The following is an 18619-nucleotide window of genomic DNA, read 5'->3' as shown; positions in this document are numbered from 1 at the left end:
AAGGGATGCTTGTCCACAATAGAACTGCTTCTGCTCTCATCATGATTTGAACACTATCAACATAATCAACATAAGGTATAAAGTATCATAATACTCTATAATTGCTGGTCACTCGCTGACATTACATTTAGGATCATAGTGTATCATAATTCTCATAGTTCCTATACATTTCCTTTTTAAATAAATTTGTCGTATGCAAGTGAGAGAAAATGGTTACTATAGATATGTTGTTGTTTTTTTATCTGAATGGCTGTACTGTGGAGAGGGGTATACTATGTGCTTATTGTTATGACACATATACAGGGTTAAAAAATTCTTTTTTTTGTCCACCAGCTAGTGAATGTTCAAGTTGTACTAGCCACCCAGTATTACCATTGTTGTTTTGGCCGGTGAGTGAAGCGAATCTATCAGCCACTTAGCTGGTAAATGGTGCTAATTTTTAACCCTGCATAGGTATCATTTTATTATTTATTGTATTGTATTTCTTTATCTCCAAAGTGCTTTCCAACTTTGCAATTTCTGAAATCAGATTTTGTACATTCATACTGTGCAGCCTAAATTACAATTATGGATGCGATCAACAAAGGTAGCTGGCTACCTGGCTTATGCCAGTGTAATGGTTAGGTCAAAGAATAAACCAGCTCTCCTTTTTAAGATGTTACAAGTATTATTAACATTGTATGTTATAAATCATAAAAAGTATTTTCACTGACGATTACTTTAGTGCCACTAGAGACCACAGATGTTATTAGGGAGTGATATTCATAGGGTTCACAGCTCTTTGTCTTGGGCCCAGATAACATACAAGGGCAATTCACATGAACTGACTCAACCTTAATTAAGCTTGCTTTTTTTTTTTTTTTAGGAGTTTGGTGCCTTCATCTTGAACTACAGAAAGAAAATAAATCTGAAAATGTCAGAAAACATTGAATTATTACAGTCTGGTAAACCTGATAAAGGCAGTCAGATGTGTCTGTGAAATAAATGACCTATCAAGTCATTTCTGAAACAGAAAACAGTTTTAGTCCTCATAACCTATAAAAAAACAATCATTGCATCCGTTCCATGCAGTTCCAAGGTGTAACTGGGGCACAGGTCAGGTGGCAGCCTGTGCGTTGACCCCGTCAGTCCTTGATAGACTGGTACAGGCTGAGTTAATGACTGAGGTAAACATGATAAATGTCATTCACCCCACCAGCTTCTGCATTTCCCTTCCCTGTGCAGCTGCAGAGTTTAACTAGCCTTATCGTCGCCACGTGGAGGGAAACCAAGACCCGTCTGCATGGCAAGTCCAGCGTCCCTGTTCTTTCCTTTAATGCAGGGTCTTTAAAAGGAGGGCCAAGACTGACTTTGTACAGTAGATGGCAGATGACATCCTGGATAAATACTGCTGGGACCGGAGCTTGTGGAGTTCACTGGAGTGACGCTGTTCATTATTTCTGGAGCTTACTGGCCTGTTTTTCTCTTTGCAGATTACTTTTTCCTTCATAATGTTTCCCCTGGAAGAGATTGCAAACAGGACTTGCTCTGGTTACCGGACTCAGCATCCTCACGCTATCCTTTATAACATCTTGAGCGGGAGGGAGATTGGCTACCTCGATAACAAACTGAAGGGTAACGCCACGGCACACAGCTGCCACTGTGGGCAGAGGAGGACAGTTTGCCTCAAGGACCCAAAGGCCACCGGCCAAGTGGCCTCTGGCGTGCTGGAGAAAACCGTCTGCTTCGTGAGAAGTTTACCATCGTTCGGTCAGCTTCCATCGCAAGACCAGTCGTTGTTGTTGAGACACTGCTGGGTTCCTCTATTGGTCCTGGGTCTTGCCCAAGAAAAGATAGTGTTTGAAGTGACCGACGTGCCAAATTCAAGCATCCTCAGACAGATTCTGCTTGGACCAGGACTCACTGGAAAGGAGGCTGATCAACCAACTCTGGCTGGATTCCACAAGTTAAGATCTTGCTTGCATCAGCTGTGGAATCTGGATCTCAGTCCAAAGGAATATGCTTACCTGAAGGGTGCTTTGTTGTTCAATCCAGGTAAAAAAAAAATCATTTTTATTAGTAGTGTTTAGCGCTGGGCGATAGGGAAAAACACACAAATATCAGGGTATTTTTTTTGGCAAAGTACATCAATGGCAAAATTGTAGGGTTGACTATTCATGCTTTCACAAAATATTGACACAATAAGTGATTCGATAAACAATCACCAATAATGTGCATACAATTACTAGGTGGGTAAAGGCAAATGATAAAACAGCGTGTAAGTCTGGTAAGTTCAGAAAATGACATCACTCTACTGTAATGTAGCCTTTAAAACCAGGCAAAGACACGCTTGGGTCATATCACGATATTTGGATATCCTTAATTTAAGACGATAGCCTCATATATCGAGGTCGATATAATATTGATATATGGCCCAGTAGGGCTGCACGATATGAGGAAAATATCTAATTGCGATTATTTTGACTGATATTGCAATTGCGATATGATTCACGATATTGGAGGGAATGATCGTTTTTGTATCATTATTCTCATTTTCATTGAAAAAAAAGAATATATAATACATATATAAAAAAATGATTGAAGTGTGATTTTTTTTGCGAGGATCTGTACCAAACAGAGTTTTTTCATTAGTCTGTAGGATACAATTTGTAGGCCGGGACGTCTCTGCAGCACCACAATACTTTATTTTAGAATGGTTTGACACATATTTTTGCCTTTAATATATATTGCGCCCCCCTGTGATTTGGATATTGCACTGGTCCACATTGCAATTTCAATAAAATTACTATTAATTGTGCAGCCTTATTGCCCAGCCCTAGTTGTGTTTCCATAGCCCTCCTCATGAAGTTGTCAGATATGAGCTTAAACAGAAACTTCTCTTTTATGTGCTGCAGCTGTGCAAGGACTGAGCGCCTCGTTGTCCGTTGAAGGCCTCCAACAGGAAGCTCAGAGAGCTCTCCGAGAAGCCGTACGCCTCCTGCACCCAGAGGACCCTACTCGCCTCAGCCACGTCCTTCTAGCAGCTTCCAGCATCCAGGCAGTCAGCCACGGCATGGTCACGGAGCTCTTCTTCAAGCCAGTTATTGGCAACACCAATATGTTACATTTATTAACAGACATGTTGTTTGTGCAATGAGAAACCAGAACGTGTTGTAATGTAGACTTACTATACAGTGAACACTTGGTTGAAAAGCACACAAAATAAACTTGTTCGTATCTTCTTCGGCTTGATGAAGTTATAGTTTTTGAGAATTTCATGACTCCTATGAAAGCATAAAAAAAAAAATAAAATCAGCAACACTTGTGAAGAAATTATCTTATTTAAAGTGTCCTAATGGGGGGGGATTTTCAAAGCAGCATGGCCTGACCTTAAAAAAAAAAGGTGCGTACTTTGACTCCCTCATGTGGCCATATGGGGCGAACAACAAGCAAAAACTTTCTTACTTTTTGTTCCACTTCATTAACTTTATTGTTTATACAATGAGACATCAGTTAAACAATGGGTTACCGTCAATATACCGGTAGTAGCGTTAGTAACATACCTTGGTGAGAGGCCCAAGCATTATACTTTGGAATTTAGGAAACCTGAGAAAAATCTGATGTGCGAATGAAAACAAAATGCTAAACTTTAGCAGATCATTCAACCAGTTTAGTAAATTAAGAAGAATGTTAGGGTACTTACAGTTTTATATGACACAAACACATGAATCACTTCATCAATAGTCTAGTTGTTTTTTCTGCTTGGTCGGAACCCGATCAACCAGTTTCACACCGTTTCATTACAACCACGCTAATGCTGCAGCCAAATTTCTGACGCACTAAAAATATACTGTTTATTAGAATTTAAATGGGGCACAAGAGGATAGATCCTGGGAGACAAGAATCTAGAGTTAAGCCACAGGTTTTATGTGGATTAGCTGCCCAAGTGTGTTAACTGCAACCATTATATTACAATATGGGCCATAAGCTAATGCTGATAAGAAGACACACACACAGCTAAATAAATTCCACTGAGTCAGCTGGCCAAATTCCCATCAGCGCCCAGGAGCGAACACAGCATGCATGCTGCTGGGGTAAGAAAACAGACATTCACTTCATGAATCAGGTTGGGGGGGGGGGTAATGTCACTAATAAGTTACAGTACATGGTACGACCTGAAGTTTAGCTGCAGTCCACACCAGCTTTCATAACATCTTACAATCGGAGACTTGAGTTACAGACACCTGGTCAATGTAAAGAGCTATTGACTTCATATTATTATACTAATAATAATGATCTGTTTATGAAGAGAAGAAAATAAAAAATCACACTTCACATTGTATGATCATAAACACAACATTACACAACGTTAAAAACAAAATCTAAACTCAAGGTCCACTTAATAACTTTTTCCGTAGCTTTCAGCTCGTCTTTTCTCATGGGAAAAAAACATTTTATTTACTTACTTTCTTGCCAAGAGAATACTACACTCATATCTGTATGGCAACCTCGGAACCCATCAGCTATCGGTAATGGTAAAAAGTAAACAGATATCTTCATATGAATGCAGATAAATTAAAAAAAATGCTAATAGAAAGCTAAAGACAATAGCCGACGGGCTCTGAGATTGCTTTCTGCCTCTTTTGCTCTCCACACAGACTGTTTACATGCGTGCAGCATATCCCGCTCAAACGCAATTGGTCAATACCACGAACTACAAACAGACTACAGCCGAAAACCGGATGGTATAAATACAAAGCTAACGCCCCCAAGCGGTTAGTTTAGCATAGCATTAAGACGGAAACTGTGGGAAACAGCTAGCCTGGCTCAGTCAAAAGGTAACAAAATACTATTAGCGCCTTCGAAGCACACTTATTAACATGTTATATATCATTTCAAATATGTACAGAAGCAAAATTGTAAAAACAACAAATTGTGACCAAGAAATAGTCTGGTGCATAACTCCCTGAAAAAACACATCTTTTTATCGGTTTTACACTTTTGTTTCTGTGTGGAATAAACAAACAACATATCACGTGTTAATTAGTACGCTTTTGAGGCTTTGCTAGGCAGATCTTGTTACCTTTGGACCGGTCTCACATTGCCAGACCTTCCTCCACAGCACCGCGAAGGAAGGTCTGGCTAGTCCACACAGCTTCACAGGTTTACTGGCATTTCTTTAAACCAATCACAATCGTCTTGGGCGGTGCTGAGCGCAGGACGGAGCAACGGTGCCTCTGCAAAATAGCCTCTGGAAGGAACTTGTTTTGGTGGAACACGTGTACGTTCAAAAGTTGTTTTAGTCGTGCTACAGAAAACTCAGATTGGACAGATAGTCTAGCTAGCTGTCTGGATTTACCCTGCAGAGATCTGAGGAGCAGTTAACCGTAGTCCTCAAAAATCCACCGGAGTTTAGAACGCCAACACAAAGAAAGTGGAAGGTAACGGACATCCGGCCGAAAAGAGGGACATCCGGTGGAATTTCCGGCGGCACCGGAGCAATCCCGGAAGCGGTACACTGGTGGATGTAGACTACTTTTGGACTGAACGAGCTAGCTGCTTCCCCATGTTTCCAGTCTTTATGCTAAGCTGTAGCGTGTAACTCTTTTGCAAGAAAGCCAATAAGCAAATTTCCCAAAAATGTCAAACTGTTCCTTTGACATAATTCTTATTGCTAGTGTACTACCAGGCACACAAAAAGAACTCCGGATTTGAGCCATAATATAAAACTGCCTTTCTCTTCCTGACAACTGTTCTTTCATCCTTTCACACTACACCTCTTTTATGGCGAATTCTGAAAACTATCAGAACATCATTTCTGATCTGAAACAATAACCACTGAATTGAAAGCAATGAATACAGTTCACACAAATCAAAATCACACAAATTAGTTTAAAATCAAATCTATGATTGATGAAATGTGCCCCCTCCAAAAATCCAAATGCCCTTTGCATAACAACAGCAGAGTAATCGGACCAGCCAAAATGAGTCGGGTTTCATGAACATAACTCAGTTCTCCTTCAAAAAAGGACGAGAGGACGGTTAATCGGGGTATAATAAGAGCCACAAAGATCAGCTGGTGATATCTGCCTGCAAGGGCAAGCTTTCAAACAAGCAACCCTTCAAACATACACACACTATGTATAGAGCATAAATATGTACACACAGAGCCATGAGCTCACTGAAGTCCTTCAGACAACGGGAACATTCACATTTTCTTTTTCCACGGCAAAGCCACAGTCTCTACAAAGAGCTCGGCTCAGCCAGAGACGAATGTGCAAGGAGCGTCGCCTTTTAATGTCCCGTACGGGACCTCGTGGACACAGCACGACATGAAATCATTTTGAGCGTAGATCGCCAGCGGTGGGCCAAAATCATGTTCTCACAGAGGTGCGCATCAGCGGGACACCTGAAGAATGAGTCTCTCTGTGAGAGGACGAGTAGGCTGCTGGAGAAGTAGAAGTATGACCTGTGGGGGGGAAAAAATCACAGGGTCATTCCTCAGCATTAATATGCGTAGCACTTCCCTGTTCTCAGAGCACTGCAACTGGAAATCACTTCACCCTCGCACCTGGGATATTTTAAGAGGTAACAGTTCCTCTGATGAATAGATGATGAAAAAAACAAAACAGGAGAGCATTTATAATAACGTCTTCCGGACTTGGGGCAAAAATTTATGCTTGCTCGTCTAGAGTATTTTATTTATTTTATTTATTAAGGCTCCCCTTAGTAAATAACAACTATTCTTCCTGGGGTCCACACAAAATCTAAAATACAGCCCGACCGATAAAGGATTTTTAAGGCTGATATCGATACAAATGTTTGGTGATTTATATATCTGATATTCCAATATATCGGCCAATATATATTTTTTTAAAAAATCCAGAAACACGTAACAAAACATAAACAGACTTCCGTAACATTAGTTCTTTGTAGTTATTTATGAGTCCTCACTAAAATAATGATAATGCAGTTTATGCAGTGCATAAACTTGGAACATCAAAATATATTAAAGTTCGGATAAATAAAATGTAAAAAAAAAATACAAACTTGGGGGTTTCGTCTGTTTTTATTTCATTTTTTAAATATTCATTTATCGGCCATTATAAATGCCGATACCGATGCCTGTTATTATCGGCCCGCCGATATATTGGTCGGGCTCTTATATAAAACAAAACAAGGCATTCAATGTTACAGTAATACTTCCATATTGTCAATATAATAAATAAATAAATATAAACTATATAATTAATAAATCCACATTATCAATAAAATGCAGTTGTACTGATACCTTCACGTTTCCTTTGCAACAAACGTTTGACACAAGTAAACAATGGACACGCTGTACCGCTGTAAACTAGTGGCAGCACTTGGGCAAACAACACCACGAATCGACATTCACATCCCAACTATCACATGCCGTTAAAGATGATTTCCTTTTGACTAATTGCTTATTTTACTCCCTTTTTAAAACTGATCTCACTTGTAATCTTAAACACACCGAAGCGACGCCGACTTGAGCGTATGCTCTGCGCGTGTGCGAGACGTAATACGTCTCCATAACAGCAGGCGGCGCTAATCCGTATTGTCGCCCCCAAAAAATGAAAACCGGCAGCTGATTGGCAAACGCATCTGGTGGGTCTGGCCCATGGCGGCTCATTCGGAATACGATCTCATATTGTACTAAAATAGTTCACGAGACGGGTTTCTGAAAACATTTTAAGCGAGAAATAGGCCGTGCACTTGCTGAATCTGTCTTCATTTCAGATCGACAAAGGTCAGTTTAAAAGATTGTTAAAGATTTTTGAGAGTCACGCCCATCCCGCTCTTCATTTCCGGGTTAGCACTCCACCAATCAGATTGCTCATTCAGTCCAACTGCCCGCCTTCCGATTCAACATGTCAAATCGGAACACACCGAACAGACTGTCTGAAGGCCGATTATCGGGTTGGTGTGTCAGCGCCTTTAAATGCAGTGGTAATACGTCCAATAATCGCCCTATACATTACAGTTTTCTTTATGGCATTAGTTTCAGGTAAAGGTAGTGTGAAGCGTCCCATAAAGGCATGTCTAGTGTGCAATGCACAGAACCCTTTTTATTTTTATTTATTTTTTCTTCCCCCAAACAGGGGCGGATCTACCGGGGTGGCATAGGGTGGCAAATGCAACCCTAAAAGAAAGCCTTGCCACCTCTGCTGCCACCCCAGTTGGCAGCAACGAATTACGGTAAAAGTTATGGCCAATTTGACAATTTACGAGCGTGCGTCTCCAATGTCCGACTGCAGTGAATGCAGCATAAGATGACGCCAGAGCGGAGAGAGCCTGTTTTGTTAGGAAAACTGAGTGGCGCGAAGCGAGGGAGCCAGGAGTCGCGATGAATGGAGACACAGGAGGAAAGAGGTCAGAACGGATTAACATCTATCAAGAAATGAAATTATAACGAAAGCACAGTGCTAGCATAGTTGCGATGCTGATTTTGAGATGATAAAAATCACGTTGAAGAACGTTATTTCGCCAACTATACAATGTTACTTAGGGTCTGACGTTTGTTCTGTGTAAAGTAGGCTACAAAAGCTAATATTGATTCAACGTCTGTCAAGGAAAACATCGTTACTTTGAATCTTACAGAAATGAAGAGGAAAGGTAACATATTCAGTTTTTGTCTCCAAAGAGAAAGGCGAGAGAAAACGAAAATGAACAAGTGAGCAAGGTAGACGGAGAAGATGAGGTGGAAGGAGAGAGAAAAGAGGTGGAAGGAGAGAGAAAAGAGGTGGAAGGAGAGAGAGAAGAGGTGGAAGGAGAGAGAAAAGAGGTGGAAGGAGAGAGAGAAGAGGTGGAAGGAGAGAGAAAATGGCAACAGAAACGTGACAGAGACAGAATACAAGGCCAAGGCGACCAGGGACAGGAGGAGGTGGGAGAACATCACAGCGGTGAAGATATGGAGGGAGAGCATCACCGAGAGGAGGAGGGAGAAAGCGAGAGACAAGAGAAGGTGCAGGGCTCAGACAGTGAAAGGGAAAGCAGAGTGCCTGGGCCATCACCAACCATCTCCAGTCAAGCTGGTCCACACGGTATGGAAATTGTTGATGCATAGTATACTAAGTTAGATATGAATAAGAACAACAAATGACAAAGCTTAAATATGAATAATTAGGGAAAGTTGTCAGTGTGAAAGTGTGATGAGATGGGGAGATGAGTTTTTATATTTTGTGTAGAATGTATTTTAGATCTATTGCTCAGATTAAATATAAAAAATATATATAAATAAAACAAAAAATAAACAAATGAACCTAAAAATACTCTCCCAGGCTAAAATGTTAGTGTGTGTTAACACAGTCTGATGGTTATAACTAATCAATGACAGTTCCTAATTTTGTACAAATGCTGCCTGCAACGCTGCCTCTCTGACAGTCAAAAACAGTTTGCTTCCCCTCTCACACATCTGCCACTCATCACCTGGGTCTTACCTTAATGCCTTTCCTGTGATAAAGCCCCTTACTTCTATCATACTTCTATCTCCTATTAAGTGAGATCACATTGTATGGTCACTTATTCCTAATATGAACTGTTTCAAATGAAACCTCAAATGCAGGATACTGATTGCATGAGATGAAGTTTGTCTGTATGAGTTTGTAAATGGCAGCCTGTGCCCTTTTTTAGTGTGTACATACTATTTCTCATCAAACTGTGATAACTGATTAAATTCAGTAAATATACGTCTGACATATGTTGCCACCCCTCAAAAATTCCTGCCCCCCTCTCGCCACCCCATAAATATTTTTCTAGATCCGCCCCTGCCCCCAAAGGTGCTGCACTCGAATCACTGAAAAAACAGTGTGCTGGGATTGCCTCCACACGGCTCTCACAGACCGTTCTCCATCTTGCCATGGCCCTCGGCGTCAGAAAACAGAAACCGTTGCACAAGTCACACCGATGCAGGCGTGTCCGGACCCGCTATCGAAACAAAGAACACATTTACAACACACACGGAGGGAGTGTGACCTATTCTCTGCTCAGGACGCCACACTCTATCTTGTCACAGCAAATATTTGTTTACTGCTCTATTAATGTTTTGAGTGTGTGTGTGTGTGTGTGTGTGTTGCATGACTTGGGAGGAACTCAGCCAGAGGGCAGTGGCATTACGCACGGCAGATCACGGTGTTTACCTTTATTAAATCTCCTGAAAAAGAAACGACACCAGGCTGCTCCAGTATCACCATACCGACCTCTACACATATCACACTGCTCGGTTAGAACGCCACTCAGCCAGACATTTCTCCGTTCTCAGTTGTGAAGGACGGAAGTGCGCTGCAGCAGGGGCGGGGCTAGACGGGGTCATGGGGTGGCACCCGCCTAAACGGTGCTTGAACGGTGCTTGAACCGATACTTTTTAATAAAGTAAAAAAAAAAGAAGAAGAAAAAAAGAAGCGTACTAACAACATTCGGCAAATTGTTTATTGCTAAGGCCATGGTCAAAATTAAAGATTTAATAATAATGTAATAACTAAAATAATAACTTAATTCACCAGTAAATTGCTGTTGAACGACAAAAACAACCACCAGATGGGAAAAGGGTATTTTACAATAACCTTTAATGCACCACGAGGCTACCTGTTTTAAGCGAACGCACCGTGTGTGTTGTTTGATTCCGACAACGGCAGCTGCAGACTGTTGGTCCAGCTGTTGGAATCCTCTACGGTGAAATACAGTCACACTTTACACGGTTTAACGTTAGCTGTCAGCATTTTAACTGTGTTTAATCCAGCTGCTAGCTAAAGGTATGCTAATGTGACCTGCTGTCAGGTGTAGTGTAAAGTCAGGCACCGAAATAAGGCACTGAAATTTTCGTTCTTATTTGGTCTCGTTACTACCGTTTAGGTCGGCACCGGTGCCCTATTGGCACCGCGTTTCGGTACCCAACCCTAATCATATCCGTTTCCAGCAAAACAGAGGGAAAGCAGAACATTCAGAAAATCCATGTTATGTACTTCTTTACAAATGAAATACATGTCAGACTGACTGACTGTCATGTGATGTGCATTCTTTTTAGAAAACAATTGGTTTTTAGAAATGCCTCACGATAAGTATCATTCAACTTTTGAATTTTGTTAAAGAAGGAAAAGAAAATCGCAACACTCAATATTTCCAGAATCGCAATAAATGAAAATCGCAGTACAAATTGAATCGGCACCCATGTAAAATCGAATCTGGACAAAAGCATACCATCCCTGCCCTACAAACCGGTGTTGAGCTCTTGCTCATCGAAACAAACTGGTATCAGCCGGATCAGTGAGATGTGGGCAGCCACTGAGATGTGGGCAGCCACTTCCCCTGTTATAACAGACAAGTTGTGTAAACAATACAAAGCCACCAACCAAACTACTACTACATCCTGTTGTCATTAAAAACAGAATGAAGTATGAATGTAACAGTATACCGTGTATGTAATAACAAAATAAAGATTTCTTGCCTCCATTGGTCCTCCACATCTCTCTGGCATACTTGTCGGAGGAGGTCAGTTCGGATATTTGGATGTTCGGACTTGATTTGTAGTCATCTGGATGCGACGGAGTAAAAGAGAGTAATGGTTATTTGTAATGTAATGGTACAAACTGCTATAATTATTATGAATCATATTTCTGTATTTAACTGTATCAGTGTCTACCTGTGTGAAGCTGGCCCCCACATGTCATCCAAAAAATGATTAAAAACACTGCTATTCGTTTGTGCTACGTTTGTGCCGTAAAAATGATCGTTTGTGCTGTTAAGGGTTTTAAGTAATTCAACTTTACATTTTCTGGCCAGTGACATCACCCAGCCCCCCATTCATGTCCAAATCTCCCCAAAATGGTCTCAATCGTTTGGGCTACGTTTGGGCTGATTTGTGCTGTTTAATGGCACAAATCAGCACAAACGTAGCACAAACGATGATGTCGGGTGATGTCACTGGCCAGAAAATGTACAGTTGAATTACTTAAAACCCTTAACAGCACAAACGGATCATTCGCACGCAATACATGGCGAAAAAAAAAAAAGTATTTTTTTTTTTGTTGTACATGAGGGTCGGGCGCAGGGTTCAGACGTCTCTGTGTCCCAATCAGCCAGGGGGCAGATGGCCGCCCACCTAGAGCCTGGGTCTGTCCGAGGTCTCTGCCTGTAAAAAGGACGTTTTTCCTCGCCACTGTCGCTTTGCCAATGCTCGCTCGTGGGTAATTGAAATGAATGTTGGATCTTTGTAAATGATAGAGTGGGGTCTAGACCTGCTCTATCTCTGAAGTGTCCTGAGATAAATCCTGTTGTGATTTGACACTATAAATAAAATTGCTTTTGCATTACCAGATGGCTGTAAAGCAATTCAATGACGTTTTAGAGGCAACGCTGATATTTCTTGGATTCAAGATGTGAAGAACTGTAACTCACTGTTGTTGCTGAACGAAAAGGAATCGCTCTCCCTCATTGTCTCGTTCCCGCTGTCCGACAGCGTCCTCTCCCTCCTGGAGATGTGCGGCCTCCTCTTCGCGCTCTTCCGGGTGCTGATGCGGATGATGCCGCGCACCAGCCGGCACTCGGCCTCTTGTTCGCCCATTTTGTGCTCCTCTGCCAGGGAGTTGATGAGCTGGTTGATGGCCTTGCTCTTTCTCAGAAACACAGAGTCCGAGGTGCACCGGGCCAACTCTTCGATCTGATACTCCGAGTAGAGCTCCAGCAGCTTCTTCGTGATCAGAGAATCTACGTCCTCCTCGCCATCCTCCCAGTCGTCAAACCGCATGGACTCATGCAGGGACGCGTGCCTGGGCGGTGTTTGACCACCGCGCGGAAGCACGTACGATGGAGATTTGGCTTCAACATCTAAGTACTCTCCCGGACGGTCGACTTTGACTCCGGCGATGCGGACGTCCCCTAGCCAGTCCGCGCCGTCCTCTTCTTTGTCGTCTCCAGGCTTCACAGGCCCGAGGCTCACCTTCTCCGGTTCGTCTGGGGAGCTCTCGTTTGGCGTCAGGCACGGAGCGAGGACGGAGCGCTGGCAGACCCTATAAAGGCCGCAGGTGAGCACGCTGCACACAAAGGTCCTACAGCTACCTGGAGGAGTGCAGGGATTGCAGGTTTGTGTCGCAGAGGGAGGCTCAGCTGAGCCAGGGATGAAGCCGATGGTCTCAGACTCTTTCCCATTAGCATCTTTCAGGTTAGCTTTGTGGACTGTCTTTGGCTCTGGAGTCGGGAGCCTGTCTTCCACTGGGTCCACACAGCGCTCCTCATAGGACGACCTCTGGCTGCTGCTCCGGCTGGGTCCATACCTGGAGCTGCCGGGCCCAGAGCTTTGTCTCAGACTGCCAGGGCTGCCGACGGACATGACTTACTGCCTCCAAGATCTGGACAAGCAGGAGAGAAAATTAGCTCAAAATGAGGTAAATCGAGGTGGAACTAAATGGTGTTGCAATTAGGGATGCACAGAATCCAGGATTTGGGTTCGGATTTGGCCGAATATTGGGCTTTTTGACGGGATTCGGTTTCTGCCGAAACTTAGAATTTTTTTCCACCGAGCCCAACCCTACGCTTGCACTGTGCGCGCTACGCTGGTCCACGTAATGTAGGTGCTGTAATGGAACTCGCAAGCAGAAAAAGCGCCGCCCGGCAGCACCCCGCGCCAAAAGAAGGCCAGGCGACCCAAGCCGAGCCACACGCCCCAACCTGCAATGCCGACCTGTCCCGCGGGCGATATTACGAATCCCACTATGGCCACACCAAGACCCGCCCTTCAATAGCATTTATTGGCCAGGCGTCCATGCTTATGCAAGGTAACGTAACCGCATTTGTACAGGTCCTATCCCCTGACCAATCTATCGATCTAAGCTATTCTAACCTTAGCCACTCGAGGTCAAATGCCTAACCCCAACCAATCGAGATGCTTCATAGGGCGGGTCTTGGCGTGGCCATAGTGGGATTCGTAATTTTGCGGCCGGCAGCGGCAAGGACCCCAACCAACACACAACATCGCTGCCAAAACACCTGCGCGTGAAACATCCGAAAGAATACGAGCCGCGCATGAAGGAATCCACAGACAGCAGCCAAAACTCCAGGTATGGCAAAAGGAAGGACAGTCACAGCTAAAAACTTGTGTTAACCAGACGGCTGTCAGCTGTTCTCTCGGCAAATGAGTCTCCCTACAGTGGGAGCGGAGCGAACGAACGGCCGGCTGCTGCTCGTTAGCTAACGTTAGCTTTTTTCTAAATTCACCCACCCAACATGCCTTCATCATACACTGGTTAGCGAAAATTTGCCAAACTAAATGTCACTCATCTGGCGATAGCGATGTGCTTTCCTACGATGTGAAAAGAGTGTGTGAATTCAACATAAAGTTGTTACATTTAAAGGTCCCATGGCATGAACATAGGGCTGGGCGATATGGAGAAAATCAAATATCACGATATTTTTTACCAAATACCTCGATATCGATACCACAACGATATTGTAGTATTGACTATTGGTGCTTTCACAAAATATTTACACAGTGAGATTTTTGATAAATAATCATCAGTAATGTGGATATAATGACTAAGTGGGGAAAGGCAAATAATAGAACAGTTACAACAGTCTAGTAAATTCAGAAATGACATCACTTTACTACAGTAGCAGCCTTTAAAACCAGGAAAAGACACCACTTATGCCATATTACAATTTCCCAAATCTAAGACGATATCTAGTCTCATTTCACGATATCAATATAATATCGATTTATTGCCCAGCTCTACATGAACATTTCACTTTATGAGGTTTTTTTAACATTAATATGAGTTCCCCCAGCCTGCCTATGGTCCCCAAGTGGCTAGAAATGGTGATAGGTGTAAACTGAGCCCTGGGTATCCTGCTCTGCCTTTGAGAAAATGAAAGCTCAGATGGGCCGATCTGGAATCTTCTCCTTATGAGGTCATAAGGGGAAAGGTTACCTCCCCTTTCTCTGCTTTGCCCGCCCAGAGAATTTGGCCAACCAATGAGAGAGAGACATCATGGCAAGCTTTCAAACGAGCAAAGTGGCAGTTAGTCAAGGCCACCCCCCCTCCTCTCTCTCTCCTCCTCAATAGCTACAGACACAGAAATGGCACATACTAAGGAAAGCTCATTGTGGGACTGGCTCTAGTGGCTGTAATTCTGCACCAAGGCTGAATTTCGGGAAAGAGACTTCAGATACAGTATTAGGGGACCACTAAGGTCTATATAAAAGAGACTTCAGATACAGTATTAGGGGACCACTAAGGCCTATATAAAAGAGACTTCAGATACAGTATTAGGGGACCACTAAGGTCTATATAAAAGAGACTTCAGATACAGTATTAGGGGACCACTAAGGTCTATATAAAAGAGACTTCAGATACAGTATTAGGGGACCACTAAGGTCTATATAAAAGAGACTTCAGATACAGTATTAGGGGACCACTAAGGCCTATATAAAAGAGACTTCAGATACAGTATTAGGGGACCACTAAGGTCTATATAAAAGAGACTTCAGATACAGTATTAGGGGACCACTAAGGTCTATATAAAAGAGACTTCAGATACAGTATTAGGGGACCACTAAGGCCTATATAAAAGAGACTTCAGATACAGTATTAGGGGACCACTAAGGCCTATATAAAAGAGACTTCAGATACAGTATTAGGGGACCACTAAGGTCTATATAAAAGAGACTTCAGATACAGTATTAGGGGACCGCTAAGGCCTATATAAAAGAGACTTCAGATACAGTATTAGGGGACCACTAAGGCCTATATATAAAAGCATCCAAAGAGCACCATGTCATGGGACCTTTAACTTTTTTAGAGGCTGTGGATGTTGTTTACTCCATTAATGTGTTTACTGTGGATGAGGATGGGAGTAGGATTCGGTTGTGAAACCTACAATCACTTGAAGCCACCTGAGGGCATCTCTCTTCAAGGCAATTGTGAAACTACTATCCCCAGGTGGCAGGTAAAGTAACCCAACTGGTTCTCTGGAGGATGTGTGAGCACACAGTCAAAGACAAGTATTGCATGCCAAGTACCCATCTCCTGTGTTAACACTGTGACGCTGAATCAACACACCAATCACACCAAATTAAATGCATAACTATAGGAAGTTAATGCCACCCTTGCTTACTTGATGGCAGTTATTATTGCAGCAAACCTATGTAAAAACGCACTTTTTTGTGAGATAAGAAAAACATGCACCTGCCTAGAGGTTGCATCATGAATACCGAGTTCAAGATAAAGTCTCAATGAATCTGAAGTTATGTATACATATTCATTGAAAACAAAATAAGCTTTAAAATTGCCGTATTCACAAATGGCGTTCCGTGACATGACGTCATGTGTTGGGACTAATGTTTACAGTAGCCTTTAACATAGCTTAAAGTAGTTTAGGATAGTTTTATGAGCCATAGTTAATGAACAAAAAAGTGAGAAGTAAATTATATTTCGCAGTCCCCCCCCCCCACACACTTTTATTTCCACTAATATCAAGCTATACGTTAGGCCTACCGTTCGACACAGCCACAAACCCTTTAGCGTATACAAATAATTTTCACTTTCATGGCGACTTCTCATCGCGGCTCTTTCCTCCATTAGAGGACTTACAGTAAACATTACTCACAGTAGACTATACACGGTGCGTCCACAATTTGACTTCCGAATTAATGTTGTCTTCGCCACCTTACGTTAAACATTTCTGTTTTTAATCCATTTGGAACGTCCCATAAATCAACTCCGCTGAAGAATGTCCCTTTCAGTAAAGTTTCGACCAGATCCGTACCTGAGCGTCAAGGTAGAGGAAAGCACCAGGTAGCTACAACAAGAGGTTGGACTTCCGGTTATGACTTCAAAAATAAAACGCAAGTTAAATCACCACTGTGATTTTACCTTAGAATTATGTATTTTACGTATTTACAATAGTAATAACACACCGTGAAGGCATTTGCATCAGGTAGCAATTAGCCGAGAAGGTCGCCAATATACAACATTTTCATAACATAACCCTCCAAAACCAAAGTCAACATAGACTTTTATTTTGACATTTTTTTCCCGGTGTTATAGCAAGTTCTGACTGCCTTCCGAGAATAGCATAATATATGATATGACAACACGGGTTGGATATGATATGACAGCATACCCATCGCGGGAGCGCGCACGGCAAAATCGAAAGCTAGGCTACAATTGACATTTTAATGATTCTATGATTTCTAAGGCAAAGTACTGTTTAATAAACCATATAGTCTTCTTTGTTCATCAATGATGACACATGATAAAAAGTGTATAGTTACTGAACGTTTAGAGTCATCAATGCTTTATTAGATTCGGTAGGCCTATAAAGTAACGTTTCCTTGATGGCCTGTGATTGGTCAGTAGTTCTGAAGGCCAACTCTGGTGTAATTTATCAATGTGTTTTAAGCATTTCAGGCCTGTGCTAAAGTGTTATTCTAAAATAAGGTTTTTTAAATTCGAAAAAATTAACGCCAGGTGTCAAATTCACTCAACTAAAAGTCGATCAAATATGTAGGCTATATGCAAATGTATAGGCCTATGTAAATTTACATATCATGTGCTGATAACACCATTTCCATCCTATCACAGTTTGATTTGTGATAGGATGTGAAGTGTCCAACTGAGTGTTAAGGAGTCAGTCAATGTATTATTGGCAGTAGGTAGGCCTACTGATTAGCTGCCGAGTAGTGGGTCCCCCATTATTTCAGTTTAGGTAAATATGTATGAAATCCAAACTGTCAAGCTGCGTTTGTGTTACCTGCTGAGAATTGCATCCCCTCCTTTATCAGACAAGGTGAGTGTTACATGTATGCAATGATCACTAAGCCAAAGCAGACCAAAATATGTGCTGTTAGAACCATTTGACTCCCAGGTATCCAGAGAGAAAGTGGTTGCGGTATTCCACAGAGGTGGGTTTTGCCTTTTATGGTGCATCCTGCGTTCTCTTCCTGTCTTTTATTGATTCTGTCATGATGTCACCAATAAATGAACCTCCTGACTCTCTCTGTCACCTGCCTGCAGCTGCTTCTCATCAGCTATCAGTCCCAGTATAGGGCAGCTCACAGCCAGTGTCTGACAGATTGTCTATTTTCCTTTTTTTGATTATGGTTTTCCTGTATGCCTGCATGGTCTCTTCTCCCTTTCCCAGCAGCATATACAATTAATGCCTAAATAATGCATTGCAGCACTTTTATCTTTATCCGGAGCAGGTTTATTTGTGCAGATATAAAACACATGAAGACGTTTTTTTTTTAACAATGTATAGCTTTGGGCAATTAGGAGTCGAAATAAATGAAAATAACAAACATTTAAATGTTCAGAATGATATTATACTTATACCACTAACTTGATCAGGCGTAGCCTATAACGCTATTGAGGATGTTATCATCCTCATCTCGGGCCTCATCTTTATTATGATTATCATGCTGTGCTTATAATTGCGCCTACACCCTGCATCACAAAATAATTTAAAGTATGACATTGATTTTTCCAAGTAGGCATAGGTGTGGCATAAATGTGACTAGAGTAAATTGCAGCTGCGTCACAGTAAATGCGTGTTAGTTGGCTGCTTTGCTAATTAACCAGTTAGTCGTCATTCTTGGAACGTGGACTATGGCGTTATTTTAGTG

The 18619-nt window shown here is 42.2% G+C and overlaps 2 protein-coding genes across 5 annotated transcripts; one reads left to right on the top strand and one right to left on the bottom strand.

Moving 5' to 3' along the window:
* The first annotated feature begins 1202 nt into the window (after window positions 1-1202).
* Window positions 1203-3265, top strand: LOC120570841 (nuclear receptor subfamily 0 group B member 2-like). The gene is made up of 2 exons (XM_039819423.1): window positions 1203-2034; window positions 2895-3265. The coding sequence occupies exons 1-2, from the start codon at window positions 1491-1493 to the stop codon at window positions 3134-3136; spliced, it is 786 nt and encodes a 261-aa protein (XP_039675357.1). The 5' UTR covers window positions 1203-1490; the 3' UTR covers window positions 3137-3265.
* A 2125-nt stretch (window positions 3266-5390) lies between these two features.
* kdf1b (keratinocyte differentiation factor 1b) lies at window positions 5391-17861 on the bottom strand. Of its 4 annotated transcripts, none has more exons than XM_039821140.1 (4): window positions 17749-17861; window positions 12400-13349; window positions 11450-11536; window positions 5391-6448 (listed from the first exon to the last, which is right to left on the bottom strand). In XM_039821140.1, exons 2-4 carry the CDS (start codon window positions 13328-13330, stop codon window positions 6354-6356), a joined length of 1113 nt encoding a protein of 370 aa, XP_039677074.1. In that variant the 5' UTR covers window positions 13331-13349; window positions 17749-17861; the 3' UTR covers window positions 5391-6353. The 4 variants fall into 4 exon arrangements, with proteins under 4 accessions (XP_039677074.1, XP_039677073.1, XP_039677071.1 ...); XM_039821139.1 differs by lacking the exon at window positions 17749-17861 and adding an exon at window positions 16762-16812; XM_039821137.1 differs by lacking the exon at window positions 17749-17861 and adding an exon at window positions 16603-16781.
* Window positions 17862-18619: the final 758 nt, after the last annotated feature.

The sequence above is a fragment of the Perca fluviatilis genome, chromosome 13, assembly GCF_010015445.1.
Source record: "Perca fluviatilis chromosome 13, GENO_Pfluv_1.0, whole genome shotgun sequence".
In the NCBI taxonomy this organism is placed as follows: domain Eukaryota; kingdom Metazoa; phylum Chordata; class Actinopteri; order Perciformes; family Percidae; genus Perca; species Perca fluviatilis.
Note: the sequence above shows the minus strand (reverse complement) of the source record. Positions and strands in the feature narration are given on the sequence as shown.

Excerpts from the sequence above, each read along its gene's own strand:
- kdf1b (XM_039821140.1), bottom strand. The coding sequence starts at position 13,330 with ATGTCCGTCGGCAGCCCTGGCAGTCTGAGACAAAGCTCTGGGCCCGGC. Across the intron at positions 11,537-12,399 it reads CTTTTCGTTCAGCAACAACA|ATGACTACAAATCAAGTCCG; the intron begins GTGAGTTACAGT and ends CGTCGCATCCAG. Across the intron at positions 6,449-11,449 it reads GATGTGGAGGACCAATGGAG|GTCATACTTCTACTTCTCCA; the intron begins GCAAGAAATCTT and ends TCCCCCCCACAG.
- LOC120570841 (XM_039819423.1), top strand. The coding sequence starts at position 1,491 with ATGTTTCCCCTGGAAGAGATTGCAAACAGGACTTGCTCTGGTTACCGG. Across the intron at positions 2,035-2,894 it reads TGCTTTGTTGTTCAATCCAG|CTGTGCAAGGACTGAGCGCC; the intron begins GTAAAAAAAAAA and ends TATGTGCTGCAG.